The 27,513-nt window shown below is 46.1% G+C and overlaps 1 protein-coding gene across 2 annotated transcripts; it reads right to left on the reverse strand.

The window, feature by feature from the left end:
• Window positions 1–678: 678 nt before the first annotated feature.
• Window positions 679–25,925, reverse strand: LOC128300756 (protein gustavus). Of its 2 annotated transcripts, none has more exons than XM_053036940.1 (3): window positions 24,600–25,925; window positions 4,013–4,926; window positions 679–3,916 (listed from the first exon to the last, which is right to left on the reverse strand). In XM_053036940.1, the coding sequence occupies exons 1-3, from the start codon at window positions 24,617–24,619 to the stop codon at window positions 3,777–3,779; spliced, it is 1,074 nt and encodes a 357-aa protein (XP_052892900.1). In that variant the 5' UTR covers window positions 24,620–25,925; the 3' UTR covers window positions 679–3,776. The 2 variants fall into 2 exon arrangements, with proteins under 2 accessions (XP_052892900.1, XP_052892901.1); XM_053036941.1 differs by lacking the exon at window positions 24,600–25,925 and adding an exon at window positions 5,730–5,749.
• Window positions 25,926–27,513: the final 1,588 nt, after the last annotated feature.

Below are 27,513 nucleotides of genomic sequence, written 5' to 3' on the forward strand. Positions count from 1 at the left end.
CAAGCATGTGCAAGCATCAAGTACCTGTAAATTAGCACTGCTCATTATTGTATGTAGCTAATAGCATTTTATGAAACGAAAATTTATTGTTGTAATCAACGTGTTCTACTATCGTATCCGAATCTTTTTCGATATCGATGAACTGTAGAACTGGAAATTAAAGATCATCTTCAATTATAACAATATTCATTGGATATTCATGCTTCTATCAAACTCGTATATTGAGACTTCCAATTTCTCATTACAAATACTCTTGGTTTCGGAGCTATCGTGGTTGATCATGTTTTCTTTCTTTCGACTATAATCGGTACTAGCAGTTACATGTAGGCTCGGTGGTGTTCTTGGTAGCGGCGCAGGTCTACGACAGGACCGTTCCAAAAGTCCATCCGAACCAACTCTTCGTACGCAAGATTTGCTACGGTTAAATAAATTCAAAAAAGCCAAAAATGGCAGCCCTACAACTTATGAGGTTATTGTCCCGTTGAAGAAGTTGTAGTAGTGCCCGAGCGTCGAGGTTTTCTTTCCTATGTCCCATTCGGTAGAAATATTCGCCCTCGATGCAGATATAAATAGACGATGTAGTAGTAAATAGACAAACATTATCGGTTTAAAAGCAAAATTCAAAAAATCATCATTCAGCGCAAAGTAAATCAATGCTTACATATATATAAACCCTTTTATCTCACATTGTCAGTCCAGTAGATTTATTAAACAAGAGGAATCATCATCGGGAGTCATTCACTCGATAAATGCACACACTAACGGAAGGGCGCGCTCTTATAATGCTTTCTCTTTTTTCATTCTCATTCACTCTTACATCGACTTCTTCTCGACTAACCCATTCATTCTGTCAAGCTTCTGTGTGATTTGTTTTTTCTTCTAAACTCTTGCTTAATCTTTCTCACATTTTGCTCTATATTATATATACGTTTTGTATCCGCATGTGTTTGCGGAAGGATATTTGCTTGTCTATTCGTTGCCTTTTCCTAGCGCATTCATTCCCAGCACATCCCTCTGGCTTGCGTTTCTTTTCCGGAGTCGTGTATTTCTCCGTTGCTCATTCACACTCGATCGAATCCAGACGCTCGGTTCCCATTCATACACAGGCAGTAATATTATAATTTCTTCTCCCCGCTCCATCCCGAACCTTCCCACACGTACGCACAAATATTCGCAATCACGCAATTCTGCACGCACACCCTACTTCTTCTCTACTGCATCCTATCATGCACTCACGGTGGCGTTCGTCATCGCATTGCTATGGATTTAGGATGTTTTGTCCTTCGTTCTTTACCACCGCTACTCTCTGTTCTCGTTCGTACGTTCTCCTATCTCTCTATTCTGGCTTGATCACACGTCGCACTCGCGCACTTTTTATCTCATGCACGTTTTACAATATCCTTTTCACTAAAAAAACTATTTTACATATTTTTTTTTGTTTTGTCGTTAAAAAAAGCTTATAAAAAACAGAACACAGTTTATCGATACTCTTTTCCGCCATGATTCTAGTCCGTTTTGCGGGGGGAAGGAAGGGTATGTGTGTGTAGATGTGTATTTTAATGATGGCCCAAAGCAATGGACCATTCATTAAACCAATCTCCCAAAATGGGCGATGGATGGTTCCAAACATTGAAGGAGGAGAGGGAAATGGGCTGCACAGAACATCGCAAGCGATAATAGGAGGAACAGTAAATATCGCAATTATAATTCGGATGTTGCTCGGGCACGATAACGCGATAAGTCTGCGTTCATTGGCATACGAACAAATACTAAAAACAAAACAAAAAAGATTTCTAAAACATGTACATCACATCCTGTTGCACACAGCATGCATCGAAGAAGGGGTTAGAATTAAAATTGTCTACAACTTGAGAAACGCCGGCTGACAGCGGTGTCCGGGAACGGCATAGGGTTCCGTTGTGCTGCAAACCGGCTAAGAACAAAATACCAGATATTTGTTTGTGGAAGAGGGCGCATGTGACAATATTAAAGGGGAGCAGCGCCGTATGACACACAGGTCCATGGTGGTGGTGGTTTGTGGATGTCGTAGTTTGTCTTGTCCAGTCCAGTCGGTATTGGAAGCGCAATCCTTTTGAATGAAAAACGACAGCATCGTTTGTAGAACCACTTTTAGTCAGTTTCTGCTCATCATCGGACTTCTCGTTGGGATTATCTTACAAAAGCTTTTGCCAGAGTTTACCCTGCCTAAGATATATATTTCTGTATATATCCTAATACACGATTTCACACTTCTCTTGTCGTCAATTCTGATAAGATCCAGTTTCAATGCCATTCTAGGGTCTGCTGCTTCGTTTCCTATACTGCATGTTTGTAACGCTAAATGTCTGTATTCGTTAATTCGCAGTTTTCTGACGTTGCGTATTCATTTCTCTCTATCTTGCTGTAGGCCCGCTCATTCATTCGCGAGCGTGTTACCGGCGACAAGCACATGACGCACAGCAGATGAGAAAACTTATTGCATCGGTTGTCGTCGATCAATTATGCCACTATTTGTTTTCAAACCCAAAAAGAGGCTATGCTCTCTGAATGGTCGTTTGTGTAGTTGCTATGTGTAATGTAATTGTATAATGAGAGGTTGTGCTGTTCCGGGTGTGGTAAGAGTTTTGTGCGAAAGGCGATGGTCACCACATCCACGTCATATCGTTAGTCACCTCTCTTGGCCTGCCCTAGCCTGTCTATCAATATAATTATTGCTTTTAACCACGCTCTGCTGAGGGTGCCCATGGCTATTGTAATTCCAACTGCTAGGAACACCTGGATACTACGGTCATCGTTCCTCCCCTTTTAAACAGCAGCTTCAACCATTGATCCACAGAACAGTGTTTTCCACGTTGTACCGGGAGATTCCATCATACCACCGAATCATCTTGCAAACGAATTCGTTGAATGTTGTTACGCTATCTTTTCTTTTTTTATCACAAATAGTACAGGGATGTCAAACAAATCAAAACTATGCGGTCTACTACAGGGATCGTACCAGCAAAACAATCCTTAACGCTCGTGATCTTAACTCGAGGGTGTGAGTGTTTGTGTAGCTATCTGACACCTTTTAGTATGTTTAGTAGTAAAATGTAGTGCTTTACCTTGTCCTCAATTTTCCATAATTATAGCAATGAAATATTTGTAATAGTAGCTATCATAATCTTCGCCACGTGGGGCAGGGACACAATTATTAATCTATACTTAATAGCCGTGCTGCCCTGGTCGGTGTTATGATCGTAAAACTATGCTTGCTTTCGAATACTATCACTGCTCTTTATCATCTGTGTAGATATTATTTTTACACCACACTCACGTATTGCGATCGATGCCCGATTCGATTCAACTGAAAAGCTCGTGTTCCGACTCACATTCTGCGCTCTATAACACATAACCTGCACCACCATACACAACACACAAACATGGTTTGTAATTCGCGACACCGAATTCAAATCGGTTGGTTTGCTGGCACATGCTGGAGGTGATGGGAAGCGTATCCCCGACGGTTGATGAAGATGAAAGTAAACGAGAAGAACACAGGGACCCAACAGGCTAGCCAAACTATTTATGACGACACACCTGCTGCTACTGCCATCCCGCAGGATGTATGTGTTGTTACACTTGAAGGAGCGGTTGAACTGTTTGTAAAGGGGTGTAGTAATTTTATGTTTACTGTCGTGTTCCAAGGTGACGATGGTGTTCCGTCCTTATCGGGGGCTCAGCGAGGCCCTTTCCCTTCTCCTATCGTGTCTACCACCCACTTGTGGGACGTTTTATTATCTTCGATCCCGGTACAACAGATAGGTTTTCATCGACTGCGGCAGGGCTAGGTTTGGTATACGTTCCTCTAAATACGTCCGGCCGATTCTCTGGCGAATGACGCGCCTACAGAGATCCATTAATGGTAGCGGTTCGGCTAAAAGAAAGCAAGGGGAAAAAACGTGTTAGCATTGCAAATCTTCAACTCCACTGAATACACAGCGAGCTGATACGAGAGAGCAACTCCACTTACGATCTAATCCGCCAATGTATTTCATCGTTATTTCACAGTGCCCCCAGACGGCTGACACGATCGGGTATAGTTTCCGTCCCTTCAATCCCTTGAACGCCACACCCAAATACTGGCCGTCGACAATAAAGCTGAGCGTTCCCTCGTCCATGTCGAGCGCTACGAGGAACTTGTCCGGCACCAGAAATGTTTCCTCCGATTTCAGTATCGCAGGGTAGGTGGCGCCCGGACAGGACTTGGAGTTGTGGAACAGTTTGTTGCGTCCCAGATCCCAGCCCCAGCTGTGCTCGTTTAGGCCAACTAAACTTTGATAACCTACAGAGTGCAGGGGAGCTTCAGCGGTAGCCACACCGATCACCGCGTGCGTTCCGCGCTGCCGTGTTGACCAGGTCACTTCCCACACGTGCAGGCCCTTGGTGAAGCCTACCTTGCCCCGTATGCAGTCTGTGCTCTGTGCCACCGGATGTCGGTGGAAGGTCATTTTGTCGTCCTCCTTCACAAACACGTTTAGCGATCGGTCCTCCGAGTTCCACGAGTACTTGAGCTGCGTTTCCCGCGGCGCCGGCGGCATATCGAGCAGTACGTCGAGCCGTGCTGGACGCTGGAAGTGAGCTGCCAGTTCGCGGGGAATCTTCGGAATGAACGGGGACGGCTGATCACGGCTGACCGTTTTGACGCTGCCACTGATTTTTTGGCCCATATTCATGCCACTGTGACTACTGCTGGTGTTATTTGTGCGACTGCTTCTGGTGCTACGGATGGCAACCTTGTACGATACGCGAATACGCTGCTCACAGTCTCTAGGATCGATGCGGTTCAGGACCACGCGCGGCAGTAGTGCGGGTGTGGATGACGATATACTCTGTGGACGGCGACGTTCGCTTGACCTTAACACCGGACCCCGGCTAGATTTGTATCTGCAAATGTTAAGAAAACAAAATGCATCCGTTAGTTACTGCATATACCAAGGTATGTATCTTTGTGTTGGAATATTTTTACATAGCATCTTTTTCAATGAACATATCTACTTCTTCTTCGAAACGCCGCTCTAAAAATATAACCAACCACATATGGCCCTATTCAGAGAGAGTTGAAAATACACACATCAGTGCTATGCCGATGTCCTTGGGCGTAGCGATTCCTTTCTCCAGCAGGAACAAAGCCGGCCACTGTTTACTACGGTGCGTCTGTGACCCTGCACCGATCGGAGGGAAACGATCCAAAAATAATCGCTCGCTTTTACGTTCGGCTCGCCCACCCACATCTCGTTCTACAACGATGCACAATTCCGCCGAATACTCCGAGTTGTTATACTACTTTCTGGTTTGTCCACTTAGTGCACCCAGTCCATTGACGGAATGCCAGACTGGGGAATTGTAAACAAGAGCGCACAATATCCGACCCAGAAAGAAACACGTTCCATATTTTGGTCCTCGTAGTGAACCATTCCCGAAAAACCAGACACACTTCAACGGAACGAAAGTGCTGCAACCGAAGCCGAAAATGGAAAATTACCGACAAGGTTAATCAAACAGCAAAGAGTTCCGAACACCACTTGCACCAACAAAACCGATAAGTAAAAGGTACTAAACCCATATCATAGTAAAAGGAAGCGTTTACTCAAGGTCTACGCATTTGCTTACACATAGAACGTAAACAATCGTATTGGAGTCCATGGAGAGCGAAGTGAAAGACAACGAGGACATTTAGGGTAGGTTACTTTCTTCTTTTCATGACCATTTAGTACCTTTTTGCTGGTGAGTATAGGCACTATACATTCGGCAGATGGTCTAATTTCCTATATGTTTTGAAAACAACAAAATATGCTCACAACATCGTGCGGTTCAATTCACAACGACTTTAGCAGAGAAAGTCATAATCAAATACCAAATAAAAAAACCCTTTACCAAAAACCCAAGCAGGTGAAAATGAACATTCAAAGGATTACTTTTTTGTTGTATTTCACATTTTTGCTTCACCTTGCCAGACCTACTGCTGCTGCCGCTGCTGCTGCTGCAGGTGTGTATAAAGTTGCGTTTGTCGACGAATGGACAAAGAATATCAACAAAAAGAAAGGAAGGAATTGCCTCAAGGTAGCAGCTGCTGTTTGCTGCCAACTGCGAACCGAGGAGAGATGCGAATGGTCAGTTTTAATAGTAAGAACAGAGACCCTCCTTCTCTTCACCAATACACACATCGCAACGGTTTACTACAATGTGAGCCCCCCAAAGTCAAAGGATAATCTATTTCCCCTACCGTATGCGGCATTAAAGTCGGTAATCACATCTGCAGCATCTTTCATCAGCTTCAGTAATTATCATCCTTCACACGTACCACACCAAACGTGATAGTGGTGGTAGTAGTGTTTTCACCAATTTAAGCTTCCCTTGCCATCTATGTATAAAATGTCAAACCAATTTTAAATTGAATTTACCACTTGTCACTCAAGCGAATCCACAGCGCATGTTACGGACTTTACCAGAGACGCATACCACGAGCACGGGTAATCAAATGGGCGCTTGTTTGTGTGAGTGCGTAACGTAGCTGCTAAGAAAACGATCGGATAGCCTCGTTCTTTACAAACATTGCTATCATTGCATCGATTGCATTCATTGCGGCAATGGCGACTAAATGTCAAAATCATTAGCAATTTCCTGCCGTTTGATGGTGTGGAGCCTGCCTATTGCCTGCCCTGTATGTGCGGGACCGTGCCTTGCTGCTTATCAGAGGAGCTTGCGTACGATGCTGTGCGCTATAAAAACACGCTTCTCATCATTCTCAACACTTGCACAGCGGTATGTATATTCTATACATACGCGTCTGGTACAAGTTCTTATGCTGGCGTATCTGTCTGATTCGATCTTCGTTTCCATTGTTCCATGGGCGGTTCAGCAGAAGTACAAGCTTTAAGAGCAATAAATTCAAGAGAAAACTTAGCATTCTTCCCGTGTTCCTTTCGCCCCTTTTGGGCCAACCAACAGCTACGATATAACTAATGCATGAATTAAAACGCACATACATCTCTCCGGAGGGATCTACGCAAATGGCGATGTCGATAAAGAATGCGCAGCAGCAGCAGCAGCAGCAACAACAACGCATACACGCTTCAAAGGTTGTGCCAGCAAGGAAATTGTACAATAGAATCGTATCGATTTAATGTCAAACAGCAAGATAAAAGGGAGAGAAATCACTATTCGAGTACGGCCACAACGTTTCTTATGTACTCTCTCTTTCTCTCTCTCTTCATTCTAGCCGAGCCAGCCAGCAGCAGCAGCAGCATCGGCAGCATCCGGCAGCAGCAACGCGGTGTATGTGTGAGTTCTGTGAACCGCTTGGTACCCGCCATCGGTCGATTTCACACACAGTGACAGCGCAGGAACATCACGTTAGGGGCAGCATCCATCCGGCCACCAGTGTAAATACTTTCATTGCATTTACTAACCGATCCCTTTCGAAAACGTAACACGAACAGGATATACACGGATCATGCGCAGTTCCTGTTCCTGTGATGCTTGATTCGTTCCTTATTCCACCACACGTCGGCTGGAGGTGCCGAGGGTCGAGGGGAGTGCTTCCCTATATACCCGGGGCACGTCCGTTCCTTTTATTCGTTTCCCTCACACCGAACCCCGTCTCGTATTCCTCTTGTGCCATCCTGCTCTCTCACGCTCTGTTTGAGTCTCCCTTTCCGCGCTTTAAAATACCCTTTTATGTGCATCATCGATCACAATGGTACATTTGCGCAATCCTGGCGTTCCGGTGCTACCATTCCCAGCGCCGACATCCTGTCAGAACTGGATACTAAAATAGGATGCTGCACATAGTTCCTAGAAGAGTTCTTCTTGATTGTTGAACTTCTAAAATGCTGTCCTTACATTGCGATCGATAAAGTGTGTATCCATTCCTACCGCTTGCCGTTGTTTATCGTTTATTTTGGGAACGATGACTGTTTGCTACACAATTTAGAAATGAAATTCGTGAGAAACCTTTATTGCATTGCTATTATTGTGAAAATGTCTCTTTGCGTTCATTTCGGTCTTGAAATAATGTCTGGTTTAGTATTCTCACAGTTTGGGACTTTTGGTTGTTTGGTCAGGAACAGGACTTTACCGGTATAAATTCCCATCCGGAACGTTTTCCTGTAACCAGGACATTCGATAGCTCTCTCCGATTTAATAGAGTCAAACAAACTTAAAATGCCCTATAGCACTACTACGGTTCAGATGCGAAAAAATAGAAGATTCTCACAGCTCAATAAATGTTGCGCTTTATTGGAGAGTTGCAAATAAACTAACATGGCTCCCATAATGTGGCACACACTGAAAGCAATCGCACGCACTGTCTCTACAAAAGACTTGGGCCGCCGCGTATTTAACTCTCCTCATGAAATGCAGAAAAAAGGCAACGGTTGCGTTGTATCAATTTGTCATAATTCATTACTCAAAAGGAAAAGTAGGTTCCCCTTCTGGTTGTGTGTTCCTCACTTTGGTCTACGGTTCGGTCAGCATGGTTCCGAACAGCTGTGTACGTTATTTGTTTGGATCGTAATTAGCTGCAGCCGTTATGAAAAGGTAAAGGCAAATAAGAAAAAAAACATAACCGGGTAGACGAGTTCTAACGAGCCCGCACTACCATACACACAAATGGTACAGCGCGGCACAAGGCTCATAAAAACGTGTAACAATTTTTACAAACCAGAGGACAACTTCTACCACCATAGGTTAAAGCGGCTGGTTAAAAAGTACACCATCAACTGGCCACATAAATATCATTGCAGTCGTATTGCGCCGGTGTAAAAGTGGAGTGGTAGTAAACTTAAGAAGCCTTGCCTTACAACATCTGAAATGGGCGAATCAACTCTCAGCAACGCAACTGCTAACACCTCCAGACGCTGCAAGCAAAGGTGACAATGAGTCGATCGCTGTGTGGTATGCAGGATTGATAGCTTCCAAAAAACGATCACTTTTCATGTTCAAAGTTCGATATTTAAAGCGCGTTTGCTATAACTTCCGCCAGCAGAGACGGATGTGGTATTCATCAAAGTGATACATGACTGCACCCCGTACGGAGGCTAATATACTTGAAGCACTTTAAGAGCCTCCGGCAATATACTTGGGTGACACTTAGCTAAAGGACGGGCAACACACACAAAAAAACACACACACCATATATTCATCTTCGCTCCACTTAATGTGAAGGTCTAACCTGCCTGAAGATGGTAACCTGACACTCTGACCAAAAGTTTTTTTGTGGACTGTCGATTACTGGGCCGGGAATCAGTTTACAGCGCATGCAACGAGATCGAACCTCACTCGGGCCTGGGAAAAGGCAAACAAGGATCTCGGACGTAATGCAGGCATGAACCAGAAAGAAAAAGGCTGGCCACGAAACATTCAGTAAAGCTATACGCTCAGTCGAAAGCGCAAACGAACGAACCGAGTGATAATATGCATTCACCACATCCGCCGATAAGTCTGAAAAGGAACCTAACTAAAATGATCTGGCACATCCTGTTTCCGATGATCCGATGAGTGATTTAGTGAATGTATGCACATTGTGTTAAATCCCGGGACCAGGGCTTATTCAACCGCGGCTGTTGCTTCTCAATGTTCCTGTCTGTTAGCGCTGTAACACATCCGTGCGGCATATGGTAAATTGATTCAATTCACCATAACGATGATAATGACTAACACCGCGAACCAGATGCAAAACAGATCTCACGAAGAATGAATCATTTGATTATTAATTTCTAGACTGCGAGACACTGCATGCCCGCCAGGCCTGGCACGACCCGGTATAATGGTTGTGGTCTGTCTCTACTATCATGTGGTAACGTTACGGATATGCACCGTATGATATGATGGATGATGCATTAGAGATTTATCCGTCCAACTCTCAGACCGATCGTCAGTACGAGCGGAGCGGAGGAACATTCAAAATACTTAGCTTAAATACTTATTCCTAGGACGACCAAGTGATGTGGCAATGCACTACAAAACAGGATAAGCATACATTTTAATAATCAAACACTGCTGTGTGTCACCATTAATTCCAGCTTGACTCTACCAGCAATGAAGCAAAAACCAAATCAACAATTCTAAAACATGCTCACAGACGACAAAGATCGATTGTTCAATGTTGCTGCTAGACCCCATGCTCCATGGTTGTTGTGCACGGACCTTGGGAAGCAATTCGTCGGTTTTGCGAAGGTTTGTGTTCGTGCGACTCCGGCCAGTCAGCGAGACGGTTATGTAAGGTCCGAGAGAGCATTATGATTGAAATGCTAAAGCCACCCGGCTGCGTACAGAAAGAGACGGCACACACACACACACACGCGTTAACCTTCAAATCTGACCAAAACCGTGGCATAAGCCGCGCACATTTAGCGGCGGGTGCTGGGAAACTGTATTTGGGAGTGGAAGCCCCTGCGCAAAAAGGAGTGTTTGTGCGCGCATTTATGTTGCGTTGTCCGCGGTGGCGCCGTGCAAAATAAGTGCGAAGTTACTAAAGAAAAAAAAACAACTATATGCGTACTATAAAAGCACCATGTTGCCATGTTATGCTGCACACCATGACATGCTTCTAGGGGCACATTCAATGCGCAGCGGCACCAGGCACAGCATCACGCCCGCCGCGTCGGGGACGAAAAGTAGCGTCTGTTCCGAAACCGACTACGTACTCGTATTCATTTTTTTTATTGCAGCTTTACATAATGCAGCAAAAGAGCGATCGCGAGACCAATGGCTGCCCGCTGTCGTTGCAATGTGGTATTGCTGACACCGATAGCTGTGCGCGCGTGTGCTACGGGTGGCAATGCATCGCACACGTCGCATCTACTTCCTTCCCTAGTCTATCAATCCTCTGGGGCAGAAAAAAAGCACAAGGGACATTACGTCTAATACCGCGTTCTGAACGCCTACAACTTTATTAAGCACACAATTCTACGTTATCGTACCAAAATTTTTACGGGAAACATTTAAAGTAAGTCGAATAGCACTGTAAACTTTATAAAATAAGCATACCATATGCGCGCGCGCGCACACTCAATCGTCCGCATTGCAAACATTGCACAATGATCGTGCGCGAGCGGTTGAGGTTGCAATCCGTACAAAGCCATTGAAGCAAGGACCGGTTAAACGTGCTGCACAGTCACAATTCAACGGTCGTCCTAGCAGCCAACCCCCGCGTACCAAACCACCAACAGAGCATGGCCTATTCTCGACGCAGGGTGATGGTTTTTCGGCGACCGTCATATCATTCGAATTGACCGCACGCTTCGTATGCCCGACCGCCACACCGTACTTTGCGCGCCCGCTGCAGTTTGGCGGGTTGGCAGCAAGGTGTCGGTGCGTGCCGTGCGCCATTAAGATGACCTCGTACGTGAGACCGTGCGCGACCGTGCGCCTGTATGCTCAAAGTGGTTGGCGAAGCAGATGGTGGAGCTGTGCGGTGGTAGCCCGTCGGAGCGCGGCTAGCGATTGACCTTTTACCGAAAACAATGACCATTAAAAAATTTATGCAGATTGAGCATAATGAGACGACCTTGGTGATCAAAACTCAACAAGAAACCAAGCATCTGCGGCCAAGATGTATGTGTGTTTGCGGTTCGAAGCAAACCACGCAATCTTTGCCCACCAGACACAGCTGCCACACATCGAGCTACTAACGCAATAGATGGCCACATGGTACGCAACGGCTCGGCCAAGGAATCCCATTTTGGTGCACAGAAGGAGAGTTTGGGGTTGCTGTTGCTACAGTTATTGACATTTGCCTATCGATTGATACGTTGCTAAATGGCGCGTGTTTCTTTTCCTGCTCCTCCACCAAAGCAAGTTGCCACAGCACGAACTTCATTCAATGTGCGCGTCGAAGACCATCGGAGCGTCCTCCACAAACCCCCGGCCTGACCATGAGGTGTCGTGAACCAAGCTCGGCTTATGAATGGTGGAACCACAGCTAAATGCAAATCAAATAAGCTGCCAGAGCAACAGCGGTGTCGTATCGGGTTTTTGGCCACAACGGTACGGTAGGTTGGGGATTCTTCGCCTTCTTGTCACATCACGATCCACCGACAAGTTGCGAATGTATGACTGCGACGGCCGCTTCGCTAGATATTGGCGGTTTCGCTAGACAAACGATCAAAAAATTAAACCTGTTTCGATGACAACGGTGGCGGCGTCTTAGTGCCCTTGAAGATTATGATGCCCACCCTTTGCTTTACAGATCACCTTCAAACAGCAACGATAGCATTTGGATTCGTCTCTTCCAGTGGTGTTGCAGTATCAGTTTTGTGATGTCACCAAGTGATGGCAGTTGAATGATCAGGAACTTCCCCGTCCGAAGTCTTGCAACTTCTACGGTCGTCCTGCATCCCTACCGGTCTGTCACTGTGAATTGTGAACAGTGTGTCTCGCTTAGTAGCAATTAGCAGCAATTTAACGCTCTTTTGCTTTATGTAAATTTAAAACTACAACGACACGTTGCATGCGCAACTTCCTACCATTTCTCTCGTCTTTAGCGGTTCAGCGAGGTTTTTCTACGCTTTTCAAACTCTTGAGATAAACATCACGGGAACGGGTAGACGTACAGGGCAGGGAACATTTGTGCAATTATGCGTTATCGCTCCGGCGTGTGGGGTTTCTTTTCCCTCTTTGTGACACGTTTTTTACAGACGTTCGTGTGGACCTTGGCCTCACACGTGTGCGCGCGCACCTTCGTTGTCTGCCAATCCGTGCATGTACAATATGAGCGCGTGTTGTGGGAAAACGCATACTTTATGCAAGTTTTGATTCCTATCCATAGCACATGGCCAACAACATTGGTACAACGGTATTAACAATGATAAAGCGATGCTAAAATGAAACAATTCTCAATTCTCAACGTATGGGAGAAGGAGTTTGATGGAGGTGGTGTTAACTCTGCCAAGCATCGGTTTAACCACCCACACCGTTTCTAAACGTCGGGTATACGAAGTTAAGCCTTAAAATCAAAGCCATTTTGTCTCCCCATCCAACCGGCAACCAGACCAAACAGAAAGACGCATGCAAAACGCAGGTTTTGATTATTCAACAGCGGAAAAACGGACTCCCGGGACCGATACGGTCGCGGCTAATGTGAATGTGGCCAAGGTCAGGCATCATTATTTCTATTATTTTGCTACACCATTTACAGCAGCAAACGGCGGCAACGATAAAATGGCAAACACTGCCTTATTACGACCGGGTCCGCGCGTCGCGACATCTACGATTGCGGAGGTGGCCACCGGGTTTTCCTTGTTTGGACGTTCCTCATGACCACACACACATATTTATCTCTTTATCATTACCAATCGTTTAAGCACGGTAAGATTGGTGGTCAAGATACATCCCAGAGCTTGCCTAACCTATCTCGAATTATGTGTGTAAGAGCCTGCGAATGAAGAACCCGGCACAGTCTCAGCAACATGTAGGCAACATTCAACAAAAGTGGGCGACACTAAGTACAACCAACCGGCATAAAATGGGCCACCAAAAAAAAAAAAAGATTATTACAATAATTCAATTTTAAACCACCTCAATGATGGTTGAAAACTGGAAAAACAATTAACTACTCACTCACCAATGGCAACTATGCGGGTTTTAAGTACAGTGAACTATGGATGTCTCAGAGACCAGCAATTCATGCGCTCAGCTGGCACTTCGGAGACACTCATTTCGACACAACAAAAAAAATTAACGAAGGTCAGCAATACACCCTTATAATCTGACACAATCCACCGTGAACGATAAAGAAACCGATCGACCAAACGGCTACCAAACCCTTACCTTATGGGGGGGTAAGTATCATCTTTTTTACTTCCTCAAAGTTATTGTTTGTGTAATCGATACGTCCGTTTGTGACCCTTTGCCAACCGAAAATGTTCGTGCATGTGTTTGGTGTCGCGCGGGTCGAGGTGATTCAACGACCTCCAGAGGACATCCCCCTCAGAATGTCCTCGTTGCGTTAACCTTCACAAGGCAACAAGACCGCTAACTTCCCACAAAAAACAACGGTACAAACTATCTAATATATAAAAGATTGCGTCGAACATGGACTTAAATACTTACGTACGTACGCTTTGCAGCTCATGGTGCCATGGCCTATTAGCGAGAGGTCAAAACACGTAGTATATCATCCACACGCAAATGCAGATCACACCTCGCTCCATTCGCCGGAGGACGAAAGCGAATCATGACGAACATCTTTCGGTTACCCGACCACAGTTAATCGTACTATGTCAATGCTACTCAGCACCACCGGTACCACACAAAGATCTCATTTATGCATAAAACGAGATCACATTCTCATGCGGGGATGCGACTGTACCGAACCTTGCGTCAGATCGCATGACCGTCAGTCGTGAAATGCTCTCTCGGTCTGCGACTTGACAGCGACCTTGTGGAAACGGTTGCGATCCACGCGCTGCGATCCGTTCCCCGCATTTGTTTATGCTTTATTAAATTAATTGGCCAATACCCCTACCATACACACGCACATGCTCACTCGTAACACCCACCACCCTTATCAACCAACATCGCCGTTAATGAATGGTTGAGGTCGTCTGTGGTGGGACGTTGGCCAATTGAAAAGCCACTGCCATCATCATTGACTGTGAGCACTGCGAACGGCCAAGACTTTTGCTCTCTGGTAGCAACCCCTGGAGGTTGACCTGCGAGAGAGTAGAGCGGATGCTCTACACCACGCACTCGCATCCTGCTGTCCTGCACATCGAAACCGTCTGTTGGACACTCCCGCTGCTTTGAATGCGTTCCCTTGAGCTGCATGACATGTCGAGGCAGCACACGTACGTTGGAAACTTCTTTTGTACGGTTTCGTTCTTGCGCACAACAGGAAGAAGGATTCCGATCGAAGGGACTCCCCGGCGAAGGGAAACCGGCGGCCAGGGCAGGCGGTGGCCGCTGCCGGTGGTGTGTGAGCGGCATAACGAACGTGCTTGGCGAAGCGATAAAGATACTCAGCGATGTGTGCAACCGAAAAAACGCACAAACCGTGCACAACCGAACGGTGCTGTTGGTGCTCGGGGTGGATTCTAGCACTTCATTTCGTATTCAAGGAACGGATCTTCGCGATCGACGGCCGTTTCCGTGATTGTGCTGTGCCGAGTCGTTGCACTGACGACACAAATCGATTTTTCGCCAGTGGTCCAAGACAGTGAAGCGACACAACGTAAGCGGTTCAGCTGACCGCCGATGTTGCGGAAGGGGGGAGGACTAGATCATCTTCGAATACCGTCCACTCTGCGACGCATCACCTTCCGCCTTTTGTCTTAGACCCTTTCCCTTGTGCGAGTCCCGAAATGGCGCAAAAAAAAGGTGCGCACCAACACACGCAGCCACGGCGGCAGCGTCGAAACCGCGCTCAAACCGTGGAGAACGCGTTTCCAACTGATCGCATCGCTTAGCATCGTCGCTTGGCTAGCTGACCGCGGAGCCGTGCCGCTTCGCTATGTAAAAACGGCCAAGCGAAACCGACGGAAATCCATTGTCAAACGCAGCTGAACTGTTTACTCGGTCATGCAGGTCGGTCGACTTCCACACACCCAATGCCGCTTGCTCATCCTCGGAAAACCTTGCGCCAGCCCCGGGACTGCGGAACCTAGAACGCGGCGAAGGGCGTACTGTCCTCTCACAACGGGTATAATACATAAGATGACACTATTCTGCACATCGCCTGAACCGTCCGCATACGTTCTTGATGTGCCAAGGACTGTGTGCTGAAAATAACTCATCAGAAGCTATCCATTAAATCACATCTTCACATCTAAGACACAATATCCAGATCCTGGTGGACACGAGTTCCACCAATGTCCAATGCCGAACTGTTTCCAACGCAAAATACGAAAATCCAGTTTCCATAACAGGGGAAAATGAATTCCCAAAAATGTCATATGGTGGAAAGTTTTGGCGGGGAAAAGGGTGGTGAGGAGGGGGGCCACCCATGCGCAGGAATGTTAATGAAACCAGATGCGTGTGCGTACTCTCCACACTTCCACCACTGCTTTGCCCATCAGCGAAAATACGACGGCGGTGTGTAAATGTCAGATCGCTCCGCATTTGCCTAGTGGAGATGCCGTGCTGCATCAGAAGCCGCGGCTGAAAAAGAGAGCGAACCAATGATTCGCGCGGCGCAAAGGCAAACAAATCAAGAATCGAGAGGAAAAAGCTAATTTTAGTATGTTTTCCAAGCGGAAACTGCATCTCGCGGCGAACGAAACGTGGCATTTCCTTGGTACTCACACGCTACACACACACAGGGAAGTGCCAACGAACGCTCGGTGAGTTCTGATAGAACCACACAGCTGTGGTCTGCTCTTGCTTTGCCGGCCATTGAAGTCCATTGAACTTGTCTGTTCAAGTACCGGACATCAACTACCCCTGCTACTACATGAACTGGACAAGCTCAACTCAACGAGCTTTATCGACGAACACTTCCGGGTGTTCCGGGTTTTGAGCGAATAAAAATCTCAAAACATCTCAGCCAATGATAGCCAAACACCTTGTGTATGAAAAAAAGGCTTGTGCAGATGATTCTTCTTTTGCTTCAATCATCAGCAAACTCCTACCTCCAACCTGACCTTCGTCAGGTACAGAGCAGAACGAAACTAACACTGCGATATCATCGATCAAGGTATTCGCTCTAAAAAAAGCCGAGAGCTATGAAGCTCATCTCGGCTTGTTTGGCGGATTGAAGTGCCAGCGTTGCAGATTGTTGCTACCGTCACACAACTGTGCCACGCAGAGCTCGGGTGCCATGTTTATTCAACAACTTGGCGGCACAATGACAAGCGATCACGTCATTTCAATTTGAATACGTTTTAAATATTTCACACTTCTGCCTGAACCAAATCTTCGGCAGACTGGTGTGCAGATTGCCGTCAACCAGTTTGAAGCAGGGAAAATGTAGCTCCAAGATACATCAAAAATCATCTGTCGAGGACAGGTCGACGGTATAATCCGTCTACACTCCGTCCTCCTCTCGCCGAAAGGCCTACCGATCGACTAACCTTCAAACAATCGTACGGTCTAGGATCAAGATTACACATCCATGAGGTTCATGAACATCCCCACCACCGGCAACATCACCAAGAGATGCCGGATGGTTGGCTACGAAGCCGAGAGGGCCAAAAGGATTTGGTAAATCGTTGCTATGCCGCAATAGTGTCAGCTTTTATTGCGAACCGCAGAGAGATTTGGTATGTCACCATCGTGAAGGAAGGTCAGTTTACTTAACGTTCGTCCGAAAAACCGGACTTGCACAGCAGCCACCAACATCAGCTGACGATATGACGCACCTGGCGGCTGTAGTACGCACCAACAATGCGTCCATGCGAATTCGAGTCAACAACAGGCGGCACAAAACGAACGGCACACCAAGAGTATCGTGCGCTCAATTCCCGATGGCCAGCTGACCAGGACGGACATATGAGCATCGTATCGCTGCTTTGTTGCCTTGGTCGATGCGCATTTCGACACGACTGAGAGGCTGAGGGTCTGCGCCGTTGAGTATAGCACTGATACACTATAAGCGCTATGGTCTGTCTCCGGTTCCGGCAGAGCGGTGAAAAACAAGAGCCGGTTGTCGTAGCATAAAAATCCATTCGCGAGATCAATCGATCCGAAGCATGCACACACCGCACACACCAGGCACCAGGGGCACCATCATCATGCTCCAAGCCGCTTACGGTTTTATGTATATTGTTTACAATGCAGTGAAACGTGAACTGAACACCGAACCTTGACTATTTTCCATGCCGAGCCACGGCCATCTTCGGGGAGCACAACAGATCGTAGATGACTTGATCTGCCTCCTCTCCGGCGCTGTTCGTGGGGCCGGCTGAGTGACTCTGTGGGGTACCCAACCATGTGCTGTTCAGCTGGGCTGAATTGAGCTGTCTCGCTATTATTCGGGTCCCGGACTATAAGGCGTAAACCTCCGGACTCAATGCTGGAACTTGCCGGGTTGTATCATCTTTTCACTATGTGTGTTTTGCGCTCGGTACGATTCAGATTTCGCTCCATGCTAGTGAACTGAAACGGTACGGAACACTGACGCGCTCTCTCGTTCGCATCGGATGGCGGCCTCACCACACCAGCTGAAGGGCAGCATCATCAGTAGCGCCAGCAAACGAACAAAAAATCTCCCCCTCCCCAACACGGACACGGTGTACTAACATCCAAAATTCAAAATTCACCAGTGCGCGGGGGCACCGTTCTTCTCCTCGGAGTTCACGATGTGGAACATCGTTTAGAACGTTTCCCCTTACCGGTAGCAAACACTCAGCAAACAAAAGTACAAAACTATACTCAAAAGACCGAAACAACTAAATACCACCGCCACCACCTCCGATCACCGTATTCCTGAACCACCGGGCAACGGAAGCAAAACCTGAAACCGGCCGAAGACAGTTGCATCTGCCGACTTTGGGCCCAAGTTCGCCAACTTTTACTGAGCTCACCTTTTCTCACTGGCACGAATCGGTTCCATTCTAGCGATCGTGATCGTGATCGTGACCGTCTTCCGTATCAGCCCCAATGTAGACGGAGGTCGATTTCGACAAACTACCACACAAAACCCATCCGGAATTGAACCCAGCCGAGGGGATCGAACCGACCCACCCGAACCGGCCGATACACCAAGGCACCCGCCGGGCGGGGAAGTGGAAGAAGCAGCATGGTGGGGTGCTGTGTGAGTGCAAAAACCGTCAAAAATGGCATCAAAAGAGGCAACATGTGTAACGCATATTATTTTCGATACCATTTACCACCACGCCGGGGAGCTACCGAAGCCGCAAAACCCGCAGGGTATCGCGCATCGACAAACACGCGGTGTGTAGCATCCATAAGTCCGGAACAGTCGTACACACACCAACGCACACCCCGACGCCTACCGGTGGCAAGCAAAACGAAGCGGACGGATCTGCTGGTTGCGTTTCGACGTCTGAAAATACGATAATCACACATTATCTCAAATTATTCATTGGAAACTTTTGTTCAATTGTGAAACCTATATCAACTTCAACCCCTTTGCGTACCGGCAAGTAGTTTCCACAGGGGTAAAATGACACGCTGGATGGTAAACTTTTGGCCCAGAACGACCAGCGGGCACTAGCGACAAGCAAAAGCGGGATTTTAGGTCATTGGCGCGATCGCATAACTGTATAAGTTGCATTCTGCACTGAAGGACTATTTATGGACCATGACGTTAAGTTTTCATCAGTCAACATCAATTTCCATCAATTTTACTATAAAGTTTACTAATACAAATGTTACTACAATTCAACTCGTTACACGGAAGGTGGCACGGAAGTGATACGATGAATAATTATTGACATCACCCAGCACAGAGCTGCAACTCTTTGATAGCTCTGAAGTTTGTAGCCTACGGCGACCCTGACAAGAGTTTTTGGATGGAGTTTGGATGGATGTCTGGTCGAAACAACGACACCAAACAACAACAAAAAACTACAAAAGACTGACAATGACCAGCAGAGAACAGCAGAGTTCGTCCGTCGTGGTCATTACCGTAGTTGATCACCTTGAAGCGGTTTAGTGAGAAGAATCCGTTTTCAAGCTCCATTCAGATGAGGAGACCTTCGCGAAGAACTGACCGCGGGTACCGCGTTATGATGAACCGCGATGAGATATGATGATGCTGGTTTGTGACAAACGAGTGGAATGTAGCAAGAAGACAGCATCAGGGCTACATCCATCAGACGACGAACGGAATCAATCATGAGCAACGAAATGGGACCTAGTTGAACCACCAGAATAGTTCACTTCCCACACATTCCAGGCCTGTATACCTACTGTAGCAAGCTTTACGTCACGTGCTCACTTACGTCACTGCGCCAAGTAAATGTCCTGCGTTGGCCTTGGTTAGGCCACAAACTGTTAAAATGCTTCGCACGTGGTACGAATCAGAATGCCCTCCAGCACAGTCATTCGCTGCCTCCTCTGAGATCCCACGTATCGTCAAATCACGATAATTGTATTAACTGAGGAGGGTTTGGATGATGCAGCTTCGCTTAATTTGGATCCACCGTTCACGGGTAGAATATGATTTCCAAATTTAGAAACAATTCTGGCATAGATCTTCCTCCAGGCATGCTTCCTCGATCCAAACAGTGAAACAGTGCCGTTGTAATTTACGATCACGAGCAGCGGTGAACAAGGTAGCGACAGGTTCTTTACCGACAACCGATAGAAATGTTCTCCCACAGATCTCGCACGTGGGAATACAAGGACCAACGATACACGCTCATTACCCAATGCTCAATGCCCTTACGCACTCGCCACTTCAGCCCAACCCAGCTGACGTGCGGCAGTGGAGGAACACTAATGCACAAGATAGGCGCATATGTTCAAGCCCGGATGGATCAAATTGAAGAGCTGCAAAGCGACACCCTTCCACATGGTGTAAACGCTGCTACTTCTGTTCGTTAACGCCACCATAACCACATGCGGGGGTTTCGTTCTCGAGCTATATTCGTTCATTGCCCCGTGGGAGATGAGCTCACAACTTACTGGCCGTGGGCGGCACTTATACACCGCGACACACTACACTCTGTAGCACGCTGCGATCCTTGGGTAATTCAAGAGCGCCTGTAGCATACATGCGGGTGCGTTAGCATAAATGTTGTCTTCTGCTATCGTTCTGTCGCACCGGATATCTATGCAGTGCACACTCATGATGCTGGCTGGTGCTCCTCTCTAGACAAGCCATCCGAGTCAACCACCTCTCGAATCGATCTCGAGCGGAGGCCCCAGACCTAGCGTTCACCCATCCATTCATCCGTTGCATTGGAAAGATGCGACTCTTTATTGGAAAGTTGTTTTGGTTTACTTCGCATGCATTTTGCTTTCGACTCACGCATTTGCGTTTACGCCAGGCCAAGCATACGGCCAGGGGTACGAGAGAGGGATGCGCAAAAATGTGTGCTGCTGTTAAAAAAATGCTCCACTGCCGCGAACCAAATCCGGACGACCGAAACGGAGTGCAATATTTCCCTTTCAATAACTCGCGCCACACTACGCTCCCCGCCAGTGCTGGGCGCAATTGAAATTCGCGTACCAAAAAGCTCACACACTTGAATGAATTTGAGCGAAATCCACATCCCGGGGTGGACATGGCCAGCCAGCTCCAGTGGCTGGTGTAGGATATATAAGGAAATCTGCTTTGCTACACCGAGCACTATGGCTGGATGGATTTGTTGGATTTGATTTCATTTGGTTGGATGGTCAGTTCCTGCGCATGACTGCAGTTTGCTGTTTCTACTGCTGCTACTTGCTGCTGCTGGTGCTGCTGCTTGCTATCGTCTCCACCACAACGTCTACAACGTTTTCACAGTTTCAAAATAAATTTCTTTGTCTATCGATCGTGCGCGAAAAATCATAAACTCGCGTAGTAAACGTCGACCCACCTCACTTTTCCTTCCTTCGCCGCGGACTGCATCTTGGCTGCAGCACACACACCCGGTACACCAGCACACAGCTGAACTCAAGAAAGCGCGAAAAGCACGTGGTCTCCGTCGCCGAGGAGCTAAGGGGGGTTTCGCTCAGCTCCTCGAGCCTTGCATCGATGAATTCGGGATACGCGTCAGTTGTCGCGGTACTTTGGACCAAATTTCTTGGAGTACGACCGTCATCCAATCGGAGTCTCCGTTTTGCTTATTGTCCGAGATTGCAAATGCCCTGCACACTGTGTGCACTGCAATCCACAGGGAGGGCTTATTCAACAGAAAAAAAATAAATAAAACCGGTTCACGATTGGACCGGTGGTTAGGTCGTTTGTGTGACTCATTCGGTAAACTTTTCGCCGACGAAAACTAAACGCAACAAATAGACTACAAGGTAATTTTCCTTGGAAGCAAAATGATTGCAAATGATATGGTGCAGAGCAACGAATTCCGGAAATGAAAATAGGATTGATCATGAAACCAAATTGTCTGCCCGTATGACTCTCGCCGGTGGGGAAAAACCTTACGCTCATGATGATCACGGTTCACGACGCCGGGTGTCTCGAGTGCTTCCAAGAAGGAAGCATGACACTTTCCGGCAGCATGCAACTGTCTCATTTCCAGACGACGCCACACGATGGCAAAACGCACCGCGCACTGGTAGAGTATAGGCGGCAGAGTACCCGTGTTCTGCCGGCCTGCCACATGTTTGCCGGTGTTAAGTTGAGCATTGCTCATAATGCAAACTCTTTTGCCCGACCGTATATGCATTCGTACGGTTTTACGACCCTCTAATTAGTTAATCCTTTCGCTCACTCGGCCCGATGGGCCGCGGTTGGTTTGTGACTTGCCATTCACTTAAAGGGACAGACAGAAATATGCTGTACGGGTAAGGCCATTGTCCGATTTATGATCGGGACAGTAGGGGGGGTTATGCACACACGCGCTCGCTTGGGTCGGAGTGTAGTTCTATACGCGGCTGTTTGGTTTGATATACAACGTCACCTAGATCGCATGCGAAGCAAATCACAAAACTCGTTTCTCGAGGATGACGCATAAAAAAATATCCTTCCCGAGCGAGGAGGGTAATGGTGCTTCGGCAGCGGGGCCCAACAGGGTAGAGCAATATCTATACGTGTGTGCCAACAGTTTATCGTTTACCCTGATGCATTTGTGCCCGTGTCCTCGTTTACCCTACGGCCGTTTTTCGATATCCCTCTGCCTAGCAACCGTACGCATCAGCATCGATTCCTTGTTGACGCTGACTTCCCTGTTGTCATTTCGTGGATGAAGTAGCAGCAGCTTTTACAGAAACCCAGCGCGATCCGGCCTGCTAAGCACGGAATACGCCACAACAGCTGTCATATTTACACTTGAGGGGTTTTGCCGTGTCGTGTCAGCGGGTTTTATCGGGGTTTTACCTTTCGATAGAAAACAAACCCGTACAACGGATCGAAACAGAAAGCTTCCATAGAATTTCTGTGAAAACATGAAACAAGCCCAAATTTCCAATGCATGGGATACTGGTATGTTACTGTTGGATTAAGGACGCACGTGTTTCTTCATCGTACTACTACAGTCGATCATATAATATCATTTACTGCGGTATCTCAGATGGAAATTGTTTTATATTCAAAAGACTGCAAAAAATTCCATTTTTGACTCGTTCCACGGCTACTTCCCTGCTATGCTTGTTCTTCTTGGGTTAACGACCCTGCTCGATCATACAGGACTAACCGGATTGCCGGGTTCTTGGAACCGGTCCAGATGAGATTTGATTCGCGATCTTCGGTGCACTGAAACGAAGGCTATTCGCAACTTGATGGGGTTATCCCTGTATCTCGGATACATGAAGCACAAGGCATTACCGCGCCCAATAGCTTGGCTTTCGTTAATAGTTTCCGATCCTTTGGGAAGCTAAATCTTATCAAAACGAAACAATATTTATTTGTACTCAGCTCTGACATCATGCTGATAGAATTAACTTTGTGGCAACCAATTCCAAAATCACTCACAAAGGAGTACGTTAGGAGGAAAACCACGTCGTTCCAAAAAATTAAATCCCATGTTATTATCGTAACGGTACGGCAAATTCTATCCATCAATGGACACGCTTGTTCAAGCATTTCAAGCACGTTTGCTATTCTTTAATTTTCTCAGCAAATGGGTGACTAGTGTGGGAAAAGCAAATGAAAAATACTCCGCACAACCAACAATCGCATTCCTCTGTGTCTGTCAGCCACCGCCATCTTATCGGTTGCTGTTTCCTCACTAGCGTATCGATTGGAGTCGTGTGTTTTGCCCAATGAAACGAGCAAATGCTTGTGACGTTGTGCGAACGTTCCCAGAACGGGCAAAAGGCAGATAGCCGTTCTGGCTCTTATCAACACAATGATAGTAGCCAGAACACGAAACGAAAGCGCAAGTCCGCAGTCTACAGAATGAAACCGAACTGCCAAGGTGAGTTTGGGTTTGTTCTGGTTTGTTTGACATTATTTCCCTTTATCGCCTTGCTAGAGCAAACAAGGTTAGGTCCCAATCAGAGGAGGTTAAACAAAACGACGCTCCGAACACCAACACGATCGATCATCGTTCGATCAATGCCCCCGAATGTTCGTGTGCTTCATCCGTATCTGTGGCAATCGTAGCGACTCGAGAAATCGTTTCTACCAACCAACTATTGAAGAATTAACCTTTCCCAAAAGCATTACACGCATCAAAAGTATGATATAAATTTGGTTCAAGATTTTTATCATCCAACATGGTAAACTTCCATTTTGTTTATCCATCAAGTGATAAATCTCTAACCTTTCCGAAATGCTACGCTAGTGTGTGTCGCTACTGGATATCAATAATTTGTGACAAAACCTGTTCAGTTGCCCATAGTTTAGTGTGCGTGAAGTCACATTCTATCAAATTTGCAACACAAGGATACTCCATTGCTTGCCGATGGCCGGATACACAAAATTAATTGCAATAATCTGATTTGGCTCACAAAATACGATTGATTGGTGTGCTGAGACATGACATTCCTTTTTAGTAGAGCCGGAATTCGATGTATCGTATACGACTACCAGTAAGGATGCAAACATTTACCTTTTTCGTGCTACTTCCATTTAGCTGTCTTTTGGGCCTGTGATCTCTTGTTCGCGCTTCCTTTTCCACACTTTCGCTTTGTCGTTTTCACGCTATCAGGGATAACGATGGCAATCTTTATCCCTGACGATACTGTGCGTACTGATATCCAAGTACAATACTGCTGGCGGTTGTGTTGTAGGCGTTCGAGGTTCGTGGCAGCCAAGGGTTTAGCCTGCTACTTCATCTACCTTCGATAGATTAGCAAATGACGATGGTTTTCTTTTTCTTCTTTGCGACGCATCCGTTTCTAATGCTGCTTTTCCCGCGTATCGGATGATTAAAGGACCGTTTAACACTCAAGATTTATCACACTGTTTTCCACGCTTGTGTTTTTTCTCTCTTTTTTGGGGGAAATGCAAATTTATTCGTGATTGAACAAAATAAATATTTTTGTACTATATTTTCCTCCTACGGACTCGGAACTAATCTTCGCACACTACACGTGACAGAGATCGTTTTACTTTCAACAAAGTGAAGCAAAACTGCAGCAATAGCACATACCGCTAGCAACGAGCGATTGCTAATTAGCACCAATGGAAGGATGATGGACACTCTTACACACACGAGCGCATCGGATTGGGTTGGTTCGTCGACTTTGTTCTAGTACGCTTTGCTTTCCACTACTGTTTCATCGGCTACTTTGTTTGATTCTCACGCGTTACGACACTTCCTCCATGTGGGTAAAAAAGATAGCGAGCAATTGTTAGTAGACGGTACCATTTTTTTTGTTTTGCTGCTTCAAACTATTTAGATTACTCTGCTTAATGGCTTGGCGTCGTTTTATCTGCGTTTCCGAAGCCTTTTCGTTTCACCGCGTGTTTGCAAAGACACATATTTTTCCCAAGTAAGCACGACGTTACACACATGCACAAAACAACACTCAAATGCACGTACTGCAAACGACCGATAACGCGTACACGTGCGCACGGCAGTCCGCTAATCTTTGCTGGCGATTTCGGTTACGTTTTAAACTGAAGCCCTTTTCTTCCTGCAGCGATGAAGAGAGATCGGTTTGAGATCGATGGAGTCGCTATGTTATGCGGAAGCTTGCCGTTGCCGTAGCAGAATACACCGGGGTGATTATACGTCAAAAACTAGCACATTAAACAAAAAAACAAAAGGTACACACACACTTCCGATGACTTTTGCTATTGTTTCGCGGCTAAACGAAATGCCTAACGAATTGAACCGAACAACGCGAAACGAAGGAACCGATGGGGATTTTCTCGTGCGAAACGGCAAAAGGGAACGTCAGTCTGCGTCTGGCTGCTTGGTTCGCGTACTGAGTTCAATTGAATGAACGGAATGAATGAGAACAATCATAAAACGAAATGAACGGGTGAGTCGTGAGAGCGGATCACCTACAGCAAATCATGCGAGCGGTGAGCAAAAATATATCGTTTGTCTCTACCGCTCTTGCTCGCTTACTCCAACGATACTAAGCGACCGGAACGGAGAAGGCCGATGGGAGAAAAGGATGGAAAAGCGAGAGCAGTTTACCGGTTTACGCTCATCGCGAGCGAACAAAATGCCTCGAGGTGGGAGTAAGAAAACAAACTCTCTTTTACTCTCTCACAGCTCACATCGAAAAAAAGGTCCAACGAGCAAAAGAGATAGGGATGTGCTTGAGCAGGTCGGAAATATTACTATTTACTATAAAATTATTTAAGTAAAATGCAATACTCTATGTTTATGTACGGTTTAGACTACGTACAATAATCAATAGCAATAATTCGATGTAATTCCCCTTTATTTTCCAATTATATTACAAGAAAAACTCCTTCTACTATCGAAATTTACCAAAATGTATTATGGAAAAGTATTTGAAACATTTTAAATAAAAAAACAATACATTTTTGCCATGTTCTTAAAATTTCCACATTACCTAACAACAAAACCATTGTAAGCCAAGATATTTATTAAGACATTTGTTCTCTTAAAATTACCGAAGTAGCGTATGATTAAAATGTCCTTTGCGACGTTGCCATTTTTCAATTCTGACTCCTTGGAGTTCAGGTTAATTTTGCTTAAGTATATTAACATATGACATTTGACAAAAGATATGACTAGGACTCCACGCGAATACTGCCTAAACGATGAATGTTCTTATGTGAATGCACAATATTAGCAAAACGATTTATTTCATGAAATAAAACAACTCAAAAGACAAGTTTTTTTAAAACATTTAATGCATTCAGCACATCCTGCATCATGAAGATTTCTTATCGAAACTTTTCGTATCCTTTAGGCGGGTCCTACACTTTGTTGTCCATTTGGTTTACTCCATTTTTCCGTCCTTTTGGTCTTGCCAGAATTCGAAGTCTTACCTTCGCCGGAGCAGCAGGTAGAAAAATGAAGATTCCAGCCTATTTTGTAATCTAATGGCACACATTCGATAAGAATCACATACACAACCTTGAAAAGCCAAAGGTACAAAAAACATAACGCATGTAGGGCCAGAAGGCGGACAAACAGATGCACTAACAGCTCAACTCTTCGTTCAAGGCGCAACGGTCTATAGATCGGCATGCATCGACGAGTTCTGACTCTTACCCCCATTGGCCGTCGGATGCCAGTTCTTAGGGTAGGTCTTTGATTCATTATGAGAATACCTGTGTTTTGAGGATGCAACCAATTCTATAGAACTACAAGACCTTCTCAGCTCACATTCGAAAAAAAAAGTTTTTTTTCTCGGTGTCCTGGAGAACCTGGTTTAGTCCGAGATTTTGCTTTCTCTTTTTCAGATTCTATGAGTGTGGCTATAGCTAGGTAGTTCGGAGACCCCATAACCGCATCACCAGCACTTTGTGCACGTTTTCTTGTTCCTTTTTGAGGTGCTTACCAAATAGGAAGAGAAGAGAAAGACAACAGC

Source organism: Anopheles moucheti, chromosome 3 (assembly GCF_943734755.1).
Source record: "Anopheles moucheti chromosome 3, idAnoMoucSN_F20_07, whole genome shotgun sequence".
NCBI classification, from domain to species: Eukaryota; Metazoa; Arthropoda; class Insecta; order Diptera; family Culicidae; genus Anopheles; species Anopheles moucheti.